At 42.9% G+C, this 16,809-nt stretch overlaps 1 protein-coding gene across 2 annotated transcripts in view; it reads right to left on the minus strand.

Moving 5' to 3' along the window:
• RANBP17 (RAN binding protein 17) overlaps positions 1 to 16,809 on the minus strand; it is a 227,730-nt gene that overhangs the window by 203,225 nt on the left and 7,696 nt on the right. For both annotated transcript variants that reach the window (XM_045823997.1, XM_045823994.1), the window contains exons 2-7: positions 16,643 to 16,789; positions 14,121 to 14,211; positions 11,483 to 11,649; positions 8,394 to 8,459; positions 4,219 to 4,323; positions 2,429 to 2,594 (exon numbers count right to left, since the gene is read on the minus strand). In XM_045823997.1, the coding sequence (XP_045679953.1) occupies positions 2,429 to 2,594; positions 4,219 to 4,323; positions 8,394 to 8,459; positions 11,483 to 11,649; positions 14,121 to 14,211; positions 16,643 to 16,789 (742 nt within the window). The remainder of the gene's footprint in view (positions 1 to 2,428; positions 2,595 to 4,218; positions 4,324 to 8,393; positions 8,460 to 11,482; positions 11,650 to 14,120; positions 14,212 to 16,642; positions 16,790 to 16,809) is intronic.

Consider the following 16,809-nt stretch of genomic DNA (forward strand, 5'->3'; position numbering starts at 1 on the left):
AATTAGCTAAGATGTTCCTTATTTCTATGTAGCATTACAGTTCTTACTGGGAGAATCATCTTTATATTTTTAATTGCATTAAAGTATAGACATCTAAAAATTCAGCGTCAAAAGGTAACTAAAAAGTGTGTGATAAAAAACAGTGGTAGCCCACCCCAATTCAAAACCTTTCAACTCTTACCTATATTTACATACGTATTTCCAAATGGCATACTATATACTATTTCTTTGTTTGACATTAATTTACCCCACCACTCTCTCCACAATCCATCCTTTTCTAAGAAATCCATCCACTATTATACCAATTTAAGATTAAATCAATCCTAAGTGTTTATATTTCTTATGACTATGTAAATTATGTTAATGAATTGAGGATTGTATCACATTTCTAACGCTCTCTGGACTTAATCGCACCATCTTTTCCGCACTTACGGCGTACGTCGCCCTGTCACCAAGTCTTCACAAATGCTCTCACAGCTTTGCAAAATGTTCATGCCACTTTCCATATGATCAACAACATCCAGTAACTATCATGTTCATTTTCTCACTCCTTCCTCCCAGAGCCTTCACCCTGGACTGGGTATTCCTACATTTGTTACATGATTACCTCCTTTTTATGAATATACATTGTCATCTCGGTTTGAGCTCCCTATCCCAAACCCCGTGTCTTCCACTTTTTCGGGTTGTATAGCAAGCAGCTTCCTCGTAACAAGTACGTACGGGATAAATTTTGGGAGAATTTACACATCTGATAATGTCTTTATTCTATCTTATACTTGACACTTTCAATCTAGGTTGACAATAAGTTTCCCTCAAAAGTCTGGGGATATTACACTGTCTTCTAGCTTCCAGGGTTGCTGTTGAGAAGGTTAATAGCATTCCAGATCCCAATCCTTTGTAGGTGACCTATTTTTTTTCTTTCTCATACGTTTTAGGATCTTCTCTTTATCCTTATTATTCTGAAATGTTTATAAAGCTTGGTGTATTTTTTTTCCATTTATTTTGTTGGGTACTTGATGGGACCTTTCAATCTGAAAATTTGTATCCCAGTGATACGAACATTTCGTTGGTATTATTTGTTTGCAGATTTCCTTCTGTTTTTTTCCTACCCTCTTCCTCAAACTCCTACTAGTCAGGTGCCAAATCTCCTAACTTCATGCTCTAAACATTCTTGTATTTTCATCTCCTATTGAATCTTTCCTTGTTGTTTTGTTCTACATTCTGGGATACTTCCTTAATTTTATCTGCCAACTCTTTCACGAAATGTTTTATTTTGGCAACCATCTTTTATATTTGGAATAGTCTTTGAACGTTCCTCTTAAAAACAGTATCCTATTTTTCTTCCATGATGCATTACCTCTTTATCTCTCTGGAGATAATTATACTTTTTAAACTTTTACTTCTACTCTTCCCTTTGTCTCTGTTTCCACTAACTCTCCCTCATTTAAAAAAAAAACGTTTTGAGATGATTGCAGAGTCTCTTGCAGTATGGAGAAACAGCAGAGAGGCGCTCCGGGCGCCCTGACCCGGTTTCCCCCCAGTGTGAGCTCCTGGGAAACGGCAACACCATACCACAGTCAGGAGAGAACACTGCAACGATCCACTAGTCCGATTCCGATTTCCCAGTTTTACATGTACTTGTGTGTGCGTGGATTTGGTCCGTGCAGTTTTTATTAGAACGTTGGTTCATGTATTCATAACCATAGTCAAGGTGTGAAACCCCTTTTAATGATTTGTTTTAGCCTCTAATTTCCGTATTAATTTTCGCAACATCTAGGGTGTTTCTCCAATACATCTGAGATGCCTGAATGTGAAACCTCTCCGGTTTAGATGCAGACGGAGGAGAAGGCCTGGTCGTGAAAAGCAAGGGGGAAGTGCACAGAGGGGAGAGGGCAGGAAAAGACGGGTCACCTGGCTGCACAGGTGGTACAGAGGGTCCCAGCCCTGTCATTCCCATTGTCTTATCCTTGATCACTTCAGTCTGACCCCAGAACACCCCACTGCCATCAGCTTTCTGGGGTGCAGGCGAGCCCATCAGCTTGCTTTTCTTGGTATCCCTCTTTGCAAGGAAGTAAGTTGCAATTCTGTTTGCTTAGTCAGTTGCTCTTTTCCTTCTCTTTGTAACTTTGAAAAACATGTTGATATCTGTTGCCAAGTGCTGTACCCTCTCCCACTGTTTACAGAGGTCATTTCCCCCCTCAAACCTGTTTTCCCCCTAAGTCCACAGTCAGTCTTCTCCTTTTCCCAAAAGCAAATACGGAGTTACTCTGATGTAACTGGAGACTGGACTTGGCAGCTACCCTGCGTTACAAATCCCTTGAACTTTCTGACTATCTAGTAAAAACTGCAGATGGCTGCACGCAGACAAGTATATTGCTTAATTCTGCGCATCAAGCTGATCATCCCTCACACTCAACTTCTTTCTTACTTGTTCTCCAGGTTGTTGGAATCTGCACAGTGCAAAGGTCATCTGCGGATTCATCCGCTGAACTGCCAATGAAGTCAAAGTTTAGGCAGTTGAGGACTAGTTTCAGGACCTGCATGACCAGGTTCTGTTGATCTTGATCTTGAAGGTTTAACGGTTTGGCTAACACCTGGAAAAAAGTTCAAAAGCAAATAAAACTTTATAAAACATGTCAATCAACAAACTTTCACTAATTAAAATAATTTTTCAATGCCAAATTAAAATGAACAAAAAAGAGTTTGCAAAATTGTTATTGTGTATATTAGAAAAAAACTGTAAAATCACTCTCAAAAATCTACAATAGACTATTTTCATACTTAATTTTATAAAATGAGAATAAAGAATGTTACTCTTAACTGTAAAATGTAGGTCACCATTAATAGTTTTAAGAGGTAATTTAGAACAAATACTTTATACAGCACAAATGTATAAATGTATGGGATTCATTCAAAGATTTCTCAGAACAAGCTGAAATATAATATTCTTCAAAAAAAAAGCGGGGGAACTTCATGCACAAATGACCCCTATTCCGCTAACAAAGGTTCTCAGAGCTGCTGGGGTGTGGGAGGACCCTCGCAAGTTTCTGGGGAACAATCCTGACCTCCCTCCTCCCTGCCACCCACAAAGGTCCATTCTGCCATGACCAGAATACGTTATGCCTCCTAGAGACACTTCCTGAAATATTTGTGGAGGAAATGATGTAAAGTTTGGGATTCTGCTTTACTGATCGCCCCCCCAGCACACACAAATGTCCATTCTGCCATGACCAGAAAAGGTAGATCTCCTGGAGATACTTCCTGAAATATTTGTGGAGGAAATGATGTGAAGTGTGGGATTCTGCTTCAAGAGTAACACAACCAGAAATAAACTTGTCAGGTTAGCGGCAGAGATGAAACAAGACTGCTCATGAGCTGTTACTACAGCGATCGATGGATCCAAGGGAGTTCGCTATACTATTCCATCTTCTTCCCTACATGTTAAAATCGTCCATACTGAAGGAAAATGTTTAAAATAACAGGCTCTTTCAGCCTGGCCTCATGTGGGGGTCATCATGTTACTACAGAACTGAACTAAGCAGAAAGCAGTGAACAGTGGAGCACACTTTGGGAAATGCTGCACTGCACCAATTCACAGGCGTGGGCAGCACGACGGAGTCCCCATATCACAAGACAACACAAAGAATTACAAACAGTCCTAACCCTAATGGCCAATCAGGCACAGAGTAGCAAATAGGGCAATAGTGTTGCCCTAAGAAATTATTCAAGTCAACTATCTTGGCTCAGCTATGAATAAATACTGATAACTGATTAATTAGAAAAACCTACTGTCATTTCACTGCTCATCTACACCCGGTTAAAACATGGGCGGGGCATTAAAGAAACTAAGTCCCATTTAGCTTTGGGAATAAACCATCTACAGCAGGAAGACACCGAGAGTATTATCCAAAGGCAAACTTCTCAATTCTCTTCGGATTTCACTTTAGTATATTCCTAGTGAGTGAAAGCCAGTTTTTGGAACTACAGATTTGTGTAGATCTGTTAAGATATCTTAGATGAGATCTCCCCACATTCTGCCTTTTGAACGGTTGCAGACAAGCCTAAGATATAAAATATTGTCTAAGTTATAAAATATCTTAGGGTTGTCTACAGCCCTTCAAAAGGCAGAATGCTGGGAGGGAGACACACTTGAAATTCTTTGAAACCTGAAGTTTCCTAGACACCGTCCCTAAGACGCTGCGTTACCAGGGAACTCACCTCCTTCAGCAGAGCGCACGCCAGCACAAGAATGTCTTTGAGGGAAGTGTCGCGGAACGAGGTAGCTGTTTTCCTGTGTTTCGCTGAAGGTCTCGAATAATCAACCTAAAAAGATCAAGGTGAATTCATTTAGCCAGCCTTACCAAATAGCAAAACAAAATTCACTACGTAGGAAAAACACGGAGATGGTGATAAAGGAATCATAAAGTACGGCACTGAAAGAACTCGCACAGATCTACCGGGATTCAGCGGAGGGCTTAGGGTTCCTCAAACGAGTGACGGGAGAGCCACGGCTAGCGCCCAAGCTTCTGGACTGTTTTAATTCAGCGCTCTTTCTACCAACCATGCTGATCCGAACCATGCTGATCGATCCCAAAATTAGAAGCCAGAACTCACTGAACGTTCAGAGGCAGTGTAAACACATACCATAAAATAACAGACAGATACTATCGACTCCTGAACTACGCACATTAAGCAAGTAACGGCTTCCCCATTTCTCAAAGTCCACCTTAAAATGATAAATATCTAAGACAATCTAATCCTCAAATTCTAACTTTCTATAAATCGGCAAACCGAATCGGTTATATAAAATGTCTTCTATATAAAAGTGGAATTGCTATATATACCAAATATGTCATTGGTTTTATATAGCCTTGGTACTCTAAAAAGAAACCAAGGCAGAAATAATAATTAATCAGCAATTTGATTTATTATATAAGCAACAGCATATTCCCTGTGAATATTTAATTAATGATAAATAATCTTAAGAATAAATTTACTAAGAACCTCTAAAATATATATGGTCAAAACTGTATTATTAATACCATTAATGCTTCCACTTATTAGTAGGAAACAGCAAACAACACTGGAGTCTGAAACCCAAACAATGATTGACACCACGGACCAAGTGATTACAGAAAGTAGTTACTGGAACCTGTATCTGATGAGCAAGATCTGAATTAATATTCCCAGCATTCCTCCCTTCTTTCAAATCAAACTTGTGAAGTCTGTGAATCCTATAGCACTTCCCTTAATACATAAAAAAAATTCTCCTTCAGACAACTTAATGGTAGTCTATAGTCTTACAGTAGCAATTTCTGAAACGTTCTTCACGCATTATGTCAGCGAACCCCCCACACTAACCCGTCAGGTATCGGTTCTCCCCTCTTGCCTACGGGAACACTGGAGCGCAGGACACACCGCCTCGGCCCGGCCTCTGTTACCAGCGCAGCTGCGACGCACGGAAGGGCCTCGGGGTCCCTGACTCGCACCCACTGGGCTGCAGGCAGGCCGGCAGCTGCCCCCGGAGGGGCTCACGGCAGATGCCACGCTCACTTTAAAGACAGCGGTGTGTGCGTGCAGGGCCACGGGGAAGTGCACACTGGGCAGTAAGCACAGAGCAGAAGAAACACAAGTCCAGGCCTTACGCTTCAGAATCATCGTGGAGGCCTCCATGCTTACTGGTACACGGAGACACCCGGTTTTCTGAGGAGAGAAACCGGGGCCCCTCTTCCACTGCCCACCACATGCCTCTACCAGGTAGGCAAAGTGTATTTAACTTCTTGAGGATTATATATTGAATACACTCCAGGAATAGCAGACTTTGCTTCTGAAACAGCTGGATGACATCTATTACTCTGAACTTTTAAGAAACTTAGATCTTTTCCTTAAAAGACACATCCTGATATTGACACCACGTGAATTTACCTGGCTCACCCTTGACAACTACAGTATCTGATTTTCACGATGCACTGCAGCTCTCCGGCTGTCTGGCCCAGAAGTACTTAAGAAACTCTAGCTGAAATGATCGATGCCCTAAGATCAGGCCGAGGGGCCATCTGTCCAGAAGCCTTATTATTTTTTCACCGCACAAAGCCAAGATCAGCCTTGAGACCTTGAAGCTTTTTTCAAAAGGCATTTGGTTCTATACAAGATAAGCCTGGAACATCTTGTACGAGCAAGTAAGAAAATATTCAAAGAACGGTAAGTAAATGTCAAACGGACACAGAAGCTAGCTTGAAAGGGTTCCTGCTGGCCAACTCCGGGAAAATATGAACATCAAAATACGCCAGTAACGAATTATAACCTATTAAATGAAGTAGGAAACCAGGAGTCCCTGCTGATGGAAATACACGAATAAATGGAAACTTTGATAAGGAATGAGGTATTTTCAGAGTTTTAAAGTACCTCCCAATAGAATACTTATCATGTACAAAGGGGAGAGAGTAAATGCACAGTTGGAGAAGCCCAGCAGAGACCACCTTGATCAAGTGCCCCCGGTGGGCATCGTCAGTAATGTGGCAAATCACCCACGTGCTCCTGATCGGACACAAGACCACAGCCATCACTTCTGGGATATTCCCAACAAACACACAACCCTGAATCCGCGAGTGGAGAAACATCAGACAACCCCACAGGGAGGGCCCCTGTACAGAACAACCAGCCTTCACAAGTATCAAGGTCACGTGAATCAAGTGAAGGGAAGATCGAGGAACTTTTCTACATGGACGGAGACTAATAAAACGTCCAATAAATGAGACGCATGATTCTAAACTAGTTCCTCCCTGGGACAAACGACGAAACCTAAATGCAGTGTGAGAATAACAATAATATGTCATTTAATTTTCTAATTTTCACATGTAGGAGAATGTCCTTGTGTGTAAGAAATAGATTAAAAGTATTCTGGGCCCATGTCGGCAACTTAGTAGCAAATGGTGTAGAGGAAACTTCTTTGTATTAGATTCCCAAGTTTTCTGTAAGTTTATTAAAGTTAGTTTAAAAAATAAAACAGCTTTGTTGCTCTCTGGGTCATACTTCTATCAGAACTCCAAACTACCCAGTATTGTCTTAGTAACAATCTACACACAGAAACCCCTCACTACCAGGGCAGTCTGTATTCCTACCCTGTTCTGAAGAAGGAAATGAAAAAAAAATTCTCGTTTTTAAGATTAGCAAAAAGCTTATGGTGGTGTATGCTGAATAATGACACATGGGGTTTTTGTACTATTCTCTTCACTTTTATGGGATAAAATATTCATACTAAAATTATATATACATATATTTTTTTAAAGAAAGCTACAGCTCTTCAGACTATTTACAGAGTTTAACAGGTTTAGCCAAACTCCTCATCATAATGTCCCATAATTATCGTAATGCCGACACAATCACTCTGTTTGAGGAAATATTACTACTAGTCCTAGAGATACACACATAGATGTTGGCATAAGGCAAGAAATCTTTACATATACCAGGGAAGAAACTGGCTGTGGTGTATTAAGAGATCACTTTAATTTTAGAAATCCTTCACATCCAGAAGTGTTTTCTAATTCTTGACTGAACACAAGTAGAAAATAGTTATTTCGGAGGATTTTTTTTTTACACACTGAAACTATATTGTCTCTCCAAAGGGAGTTTGGCAAGCGGGCCTGGCGAGCTCCCTCCATGTACGCACGTGCGTGTACGTAAATACGCGCGCGTGTGTGTGTGTATATATATATATGTGGATACATCCACACACACAAACACAGACCACTCAAGATGACGATCAATTTGTACACAAGAACCTACGTTTCCCCTTACTGTAGCATTCCCCTTAGAACCCCACTTCTGCCTCTGCTCTGCTGAGAGCCACACAACGGACGGACGAGAGTGAACAGGGGCAGGTGACGGCGCTCAGCTGCGGAGCTCACAAAGGCACCGGCGGGGGGAAGCGCGGCTTCTGAAAACCCCCCTTGTGCAGGGTTAAAACCCCTGCTAGCAAGTGGCCAAGTGCCAATGCCTGTTCTGTGATAAGTCCTGCTGTGTGCCATTTATTGAGTATCAATTTACCACGCCGCTTCTCTTCTATTCGTAAGCAAATAAAGGGTTGTTTCTCTACTGCACATAATTTCTTTTTTATGGTTAGGATATTACTATATATGCAGAACATAAAAGGATAATTCTCCAACTGCCATGGAGCAAGGACCGTGTCTAATTCCCTATTCTTTGCAGTACTTTCTACTTTTGGTATCATTTTCAATGACAATGGAAGTATTCCGACACTTATTATCCCACCAAAGATTAAGGAAAACAACACCTGACTACTCAAGAGTTGTGTGCCACACAGTGAAGATTTTATATCAAAGAAACAGCATTACTTAGCAAACGTCTTCTCACCATTAGACGGAAAGGCTTACCAGGTTCATTTCTTGAGTCAGTTCTGAAAGGATTATCACTCCTATGACGCAGTGTTCCACGGTGCCCTTCGGAGAAAATAACCAAGTTCAGACTAACTGGAGATGCGACTGGTTCTTAGTGTGTAAACCGGGTAATATTGACAAGTAATTAAATACTGAAACATAGCATTCTCTTAGCCATATATCTATTAAAATATGTAGAAAAAGCACAATGAGGTCCACAAATATGAAGAATTTCAAGTTCGTTTTTTGAGGAATAAATTAGTACACAGAGATGAGTGGGATAGCAGTTCACGAATCTCAGAACTACGTGACCCTCTACAACATGTTTTCAGCACCCAGAACTTACCATAAACTAAACCTGAAAACGTAGGAGTCGGGTTTCATACTTTTCACAAGGCCCTCGATAAGAACGAACAAAAACCACTTTTTAGCTCTATAAATCTGCGTGGAGGCCACTGAGGCGCACGCATTCAATGAACAATTAGCGTGTGCGTGCACGTACTGCGTGTCTGCAAGGAGGGCGTCCCCGGTGCCCCCAGCCCCGGGGTAAACACGTACCCTCAGGACGGTGTCCAGTTTCACAGCCTCTGCAACGCTGTAACGTAATCGCTTTCCAGTCGAATCTCAAAAACTTCTTCAGGTCAAAATTCAGGTTTTATGTGCACATGACTAACAAGTTACCCCACTGCCAACGCAGACGGCAAGTCTGAATAAACGTAGCACCTGATTATAGCGGAATCGTAAAAATACACTACCAGATGACACACTTTTCAAGTTTTAATTTTACAGTTGGCCATTCCCCATCACCAAATTCCACTAACGGTGGGTCACTAAGTGTAACTAGGTTCAAACCATCTCATAATAAAACTATAAACAAAAGAAGTGCGCCATAATTTTTGCATTTTAATTCTTTAAGACGACCTGAACTTCCTGAATCGAGCTACGGACTTCCTGTGCCTGAGGCCTCCGTCCTCTGGGGGCCCCAGGCGCAAAGTCCTCCCGGGGGCGCCCTGCCCGGCTGGCCGGCCCCTGAATCTGCCGGTGGTCTGCAAACCCAATTCCGATCTGAGAACGGTCGGGGAGTGGTCCACGAGAGGATGAAAAATTTTGTGTAGAAGATAAAAGAGCTAAGTCACTACGTACACTGGTTGTTCAGCTGGGACTTTCTCAGAGCAAGTCTTTCTGGGGGAAATCGGGACCACGTTGACTCGCATCGTGACACAAACCCCTTATTTGCTGTGGGCAGCGATGCGAGTAGCCCGGCCCCAGACACCAGGAGGGTCCTCCGGGCGTGTGTGTGTGTGTGTGTGTGTGTGTGTGTGTGGAAGGGAGGCACGGAGTGTGTGAGTGTGGCAGCCACAGACTGCAAAGACGGAGAAAGGAAGATGTACACAACTTCAGGCCATTAAAGATTTAACACACCTAAAGTAATTTCTAGCGCAGAACTCACGGAGGCTGCTGATCCCACAGGGATCTTTCGGTACCACTATTTTCGAGTGCTGACACATTCAAGTGAACCGTCTCCCTCACGGATCAAGGACAGGTTAAGTCACATACCAAGAAAGCAAGTGCTTGTTTGGATACTAGAATAAACTTTGGAAATCAAACATTTTCTGTTTCTTCTGATCTTCCACAACTGACAAAAGCACACTAAAACCCAATTTACCAGCCATTAAAAATGGAGCTTGAAAAACATTAGTCAACAGGAATGATTTCATTCCATTGAGTTTCAACCTTAATTAAAAAAAAAAAAAGAAAAAAGAACTCTGAAGCCTATACTTGTCTACGCTCATGATTCCTGATGAGCTGCACGCAGTCGTGGTGACGGACCAGAGAGGGCGCTACTGTGCCAGCCGAAACTGCAAGCACAACTCCGCAGTGAGAAACTCACCAGTCTCTGCACAAACCACCTCTGTCTGCCCCCAGGGCAAACCTACTCAGGGCGGAAAACACTTATTCACGTGGTTTTAGATGATCAAATATAGTAAGTCCTCCACAGGTGCTGCCACTTTAAGTGAAACGACTTACAGAGAAACCAATTCTACCATAACACTCATTGATATGAACAGAGCTAAGCTGCTGGGCATCTCCTCAACACTGAAGTGACACTACCCAATGCAGACCCGAGGGCCTGCGTACTCGTGGGCCATGGTTCGAACACCATGATGAAAGGGCAGCAGCCCGTCCAGCATGTCATTTCTGAGGTGCCCGGCATCGCACTGCATGATGGAGTTACATCTCACACAGGGATTAAATTTTACAGTTGCTGTGTAAGAAGTAACATCTCAGAAAGTCCAGACTGCTCCTGATTGCTAATAAACCCATATTGACCCATCTCTCAATTGTCCCAAACTGCCAATTTTTTGAGAATTGTTAACAGATCACTGCTTCTCCAGCACAGCACTAGCTAAAGTACTTTTCTCGCAAGTAGGGTTAAAGTTTGGCTAGAAAACACGTTATCTTTAAAGCTCCGAGTCATGCTGAGCAGAGCAGGGGGGTCATCACAAGAGGCACACGGGGGCAGGAAATCACAGACCGGGTTTCCCAACACTTGCACTTAGGCTGAAAACATTCTTGAGAAGCTAATCTAGTCAATGTGGTACAGTGTAAAATTAAATATATTGGTCTGTAGATATATATGTACGTGTATTAAGTTAGAAAACTTGTTGAAATGCTAGCTCTATGCATTACCGAGTCACTGTGCAACCTTATGCAAATCACTTCACTTTTCCACGCCTGTTTTCTCATTTACAAAATAACGTCTACTTCAAAGAGATGTAATGAGCAATACAGGAAAACATTATGTACATGTTTTGTATACATGAAATACAGATACACACATGCTAGAAATGACAGAACATATACTTCTGCAACTAGAAAACATTACAATTCATCCTTCTGCTCTGCATGTTATATAATGGCAAGGTCCTTATTTGTTGGCAATTAAAAAATAAAGGACTCAGAGGACAAGTAATAAATCATAATCATATAGAACTGGTGGCCACAAAACAAACCACACAACTTTAACACAAGTAGTTTTTTGAACCTAAGAATGACATTCAAATACTGTTACAATGCCTTTTTACCTGAAGAAACTTCTTCACGTCAGCAATGATCTCTCTGAAGACAAACTGGTCTTTCTGAACCTCAAACCAGCCCAGTTTGGTGATTTTAGCGATGACCTGGGTCAGGGCTTGGATGACAAAGGCAGGCAGCTTGGGCCGTGATGCCACGTAATTAAGAATGTAGTTTCCTGAAAGAAAACATTCAGTGGTCACTTGGACTTTCCAGAAACAAAATACGAATCATGTGAAGAAAATCAGGTGGTAAATACACATTCTTGGACACAAAGTTATTCCCTTTCTTTGAGACATATACTTACTTAGTCAATTCTACCATAAGACTTATTTTGAAAAAGCAAATTTGTTCCAATTCAATTGATATGTGAGAGAATAAGCGGAGTATAATGAAAACGTCACTTTTGTTTTTGCATGGTTTCTGATAGGAAAAATGCCGAGTGAATACAGAACCCCCTCCCCCATGCCGAGGCCGAGCGAACTGAGCCTACACACCCCTCATCAAAGAAAACACGCCGACGGCAAACAAGCACGAGAAAGATGCTCCACATCCCACGTCTCCGGGGAACTGCGAATCAGAACAACTGCGAGACACTCACTGCCATGGGCCCTACTAACATGGCCAAAGGGCAGAACACAGAAAACAGCAAATGTTGGCGAGGATGCGGAACAATAGGAACTCTCCCTCACCGCTGGTGAGAACACAGAACGCTACAGCCACGCGGAAGACGCAATCTGGTGATTCCTTCCAAACCTAAACATATTGTTACCATACCACCCAGCAATCACGCTCCTGGGGGTTTGCCCAAGGAGAAGGCTTATGCGCACAGGAAAACCTGCTTCACTGCCATTTCGTTCATAACTGCCAAAGCTCAGAGGCGATCGAGCTGTTCTTCCGGCGGTGAGTGCAGAAGCTGCTGTACCGGACTGCGGCACATCACTCAGTGCTTAGAAAAGGAAAAAAGAGCTACCGGGCCACGAAGGCGTGAAGGAACCTGCAGCGCATACTGCTAAGTAAAAGCAGCCCATCTGAAAGGGCTATCCACCGTGTAATTCCAACTGCTTGACGTTCCGGAAGAACTGTAGAAACAGTATAAAGATCAGTGGTTGCCGGGGGTGTTAGGGGCTGGAGGGAGGAAGAGATGAATGAGCAGAACACAGGATTTTCAGGGCCGTGAAACGATGCTATGTAATATGATAACGAGGATGTATGTCCTCGCACGTTTACCCAAACCCACAGAGAGCACTGAACCCTCATGTAAACTACGGACTCTGGGGGACAATGTTGTGTCGGGGGAGGCTCATGAACTGCGACCCACACACCACTCCGCTGCGGGATGCTGACAGCGGGGGAGGCGACACCCACGCGGGGGCAAGGGGAACACTGGAACTCTGTATTTCTTGCTCAGTTTTGCCATGAACCTACAACTGCTCTAAAAAATAAAGTCTACTTAAAATGTGTGTGTGTGTGTGTATAGAAGTCAAACAAAAACAATGTTTAATGACTTAGGTTTATAACGTTTAAACCTTCATTTTTAAAACCGTGATTTCTCTTTTGCATCCCTAAGCACACGAGTCCTCGAGGGCATGGGTACGTCCTCCTCGGGGTTTGCCGCGGCGTCTGTGGCTCCCAGCACTTAGAGAAATACCAGTCAAATTTGTGAGGCAAATGCCACGTTGTCGTGTGCTCCATTCAAAAATGGATCTTAAAGACCCACCACCCTTATTTTAATGTTTCTGATACACAAATATGAATCATGAGAACCCTGAGACCAGAAAGCAGAAATGAATCAACAATCTATTTCTAATACGAAAAAAAGATTTTTAAAAATCCCATACCTCAATTCTTAGAGCTTCGTCCATATAAAAAGTAAATTCACACACAGACACACAAACACACTCCTTAAAATACATGACATGAAAAATATGTTGCTACTTTAGTAGAATCAGTTTCCAACTACAAGTACTACTCATCCGCATACACGATATCTTCCTAATAAGGAGAAGTCTGCTTCTTTAAATTTTAATTATTTTTATTTTTTATTTTATTGTATTTTCCCTATTACCACTTATTCCCCCCATACCCTCTTCCACTTCTACCCAACCCCTTTCAGAAATCTGCTTTTGATTTTATACATGCGTCCCAAATAATCTCCAAACAGCCTCCTGAGAAATACTGGAAAACTGACTTTTCCCCATCACTCAGTAGTGTATGAGGTTAAGACAAGACTACGAACACGAGGCCCACACATTTTGTGTGGGTTTGATCACTGTTCTATTGCTCCTGAGCTGTGAGATCTCAGACACACTGCAGAGCCTGTCGAATCTGATTTCCTCGTGTGTAAGGTGAGGGTAACAATAGTGCCAACCTTCGAAATTCAGCGGCTAAAATAAAATAGTGCAAGACTTCATAAATAGTGCACAAAATATACAATGCTAGTTGCTATTTATGATCCATTTAAACACATGTGTTTTCAATCACACATGGTTGTATGATCATCGTCACCCATGACCAGATGGGCAAAGGAGACTGGGCCGCTACTCTTTGTAAAATGACAGAGTCAAATACCTGGCACACCTATAGCAGTTCGGCATATTTAGAAGGAAAACGAATACAACTTGATGAAAGGCATTTCAAACCACTTACTGATATCTATCCTCTGTTCCACGGGCAGAGGGCTGACGCGGCTGACAAGTTTGGAGAGACACGTTGCCGCGAGGAGCTGAGCATAGGACGTCTGCAAGAACAGGGACATTTATTACCGTCATCACAGGTGAAATTACAGAAATTAAAACTCTACAGTAAGAACTTTTCCTAAGCAATATTGCGAATTTTTCCCATGAAGCAAACAGAAAAAGCATGACATTTGAAACAAAGTATCTCATCGCAGCAGAACGTCTTCTCAAAAACAGAAAATAAGGCCGCAGCCAAAGATAAGTTTTCAAGTGGCTCATCCATGAGCGAAGCAAGGAAATCCCCTTACCAACGGAGTGAACTAAATCACCATTACTTGACGGCAGTAGCCAAAGAGATACAAGCAGAGAAGACAGACTTCAGGCCACTAGCCTTCCGGTGAGCACACCGCTCGGGGGAAGACATCTGAGCAGCATCGGGAGCAGGTTTCGAGCAAGGCCAGTGACCCGAGGTTCTCCTCGGTGCTCGCCGAGGTCACGGAGGCTGCTGACACTGCCCACACTGCCACCGATACTCACCGTTTACTCCAGAAATCAGTGCTGAGTGTGGAGTGACTAAGGAATTAACCCCTAAAGAGTCTGCAAGACTACAGGCCAGAATGTTCTTCAAGAAGCTGAGAGCACACTAATTCTGTGCCACCTGGAGTCGTGTCTGCAAAGATGCGTCACTGGTGGTGGTAAAAACACGTGGAGCGGGAAAGGGCTCTCAAGCCCGCGGTCAGTCGCTGCACTAACCATCAGTGGACACTCTGCACTAAATGCCCCAGTCTGTCGGCGTGATGGGGCAGAGGTGTTAACTGTGGACTTCTGTTCACTTTTGTGCCTACCAGACACAGAAGCTGAATATCTTGGCTTTCCCTACCACCCAGTTAGTTCAGTAGCTTAGCAGTGGTCGAGTCTCGTCACAGCTTTTATTTTTAACTCAGGGCTGAGACTGAAATTTTTCCGAATGAGAAGAACCATTCTAAGCCACTACTGCGGACACTAAATGGCTTTAAGAAATTAGCTTTTGCTGCAAACTTGATGTCTCTTAATGACTTCAACCTCAAGTTGTAAATGGCCTAAAAGGCAACCGGTGCTCAGTACTTACTTACAAAGCTTACACTGCAATAAAAGTCACTTCAGGGACGACGGACACTGTCTGAATCACAAGTATTACCAAGCTGCTTTACATGCTTCCGCGCTGTCGGGAGTTGAAACAAGTAGCTAGATCTCTATTCCCGATATATTTTCTGAGCGCAAAAGACAGCTCCAGCAGCGGTTTTCAGACCTTGGGCTGCCGGTGCAAAAGCCGTTCCCGTGTCTTAAAACCCATTTAACCGAGCAATTGAGGAGCCTCCACCTGACCTTCCACGGGAAGTGACTAATCAGCAAAGTATTCACATTCTAAAAGGCAAATCTCAAGAGAAGTTTTAGCAGAATTCTATAAACGCCTCCTTAGTGATGAATATGCTTAATCAAAATCACACGCTCGCGGACTGATGATGTTTGTGAGACCCTACCTGTGTGAAAAGGCACTTTCAAAAATGAAATACGTAAAGCCTCATTCCAGATCGCTATTAACATAGGAACATTTGCAATCAACGCTGAGGACAGGAAATACGAACTCTGAACACCAAGTAAGCAAAATGTCACCCCCAAAAGGATAACTCCATTCTTTTCATTAGCAGGCCTATAGGAAGAAAGCTGTACTCAACGGTCACATTTTAAGTTTCATCAATAAAACTTTGGGGACATGTGTTTTCTCTCTTCTTATAGACATGTTTACAGAAGACCCTTGATGTTGTCTCTTGGCCCGCAGAGTCTGAACTGTCTACAGGCTGGCACTTCACAGAAAAGGTCTGCTGGCCTCTGCTCTGGACCACACGGTCGCTCATGGCACGGTCGCTCACGGCACTGCTCACCGTGTCATGTCAGAGGTCTCCCTCCACAGCTACGCCTCCTCAACTGAACTGTGAGTAGCTTCAGTGCACAAACATACAGCAAGTAGGCAGTGCAGCACCCGTTTTACGTTTAAGCATCTGCTAATTGCTGAATAAAAGGCTATGGAACTCTAGAAGGGAAGGAGGCAGGAAGTCTTCAGCATCCCCCCCACCCATCATTCCTTCTGTTTCAGAGTCAGTTACAACTCGGAGGTGGCCTCCCCCACCTTAGATTTTTTTGTTAAAGCTGTCAGTCAACTTTATAAAAACGTAACTTTCGCCCACTGGTATGATGCATAAAGAGGGGCCAAGCGGAATCAACAAACTACTTCAATTCATGTCTATGTCCGCCTCCTGCACCCTTCTCCAAGCGTGCCTTCATTCAGGCTTCCCAATCCCTTCTCTGATTCGGCTTTCTGACAGTGAAATAAACCGTAGCAAAAAGACATGTGGTAATACCTATCAGGCATCACTGCTACCTACACGAGGTCATTAAGAATGAATGACATATATCCACTGATCTTTCATGATTAATCACTTATCAAATACTTACTGTTCCTTGTTCTAATAACAGCTGACACTTGCTGAGACATTCTGGGCTGTCAATAAGTTCCAGGAGTGCCTTCTCAGCCTCTATTCTCTGTGCGAGGTCAGTCCCTATGTAGAGATGGGTGCATAATACTTCCAATTCTGCCAAACTCTTGAAAAGAAAAAAAGTGA

The sequence above is a fragment of the Phyllostomus hastatus genome, unplaced genomic scaffold (assembly GCF_019186645.2).
Source record: "Phyllostomus hastatus isolate PE091 unplaced genomic scaffold, TTU_PhHast_1.1 phas_contig_150, whole genome shotgun sequence".
Lineage (NCBI taxonomy): Eukaryota > Metazoa > Chordata > Mammalia > Chiroptera > Phyllostomidae > Phyllostomus > Phyllostomus hastatus.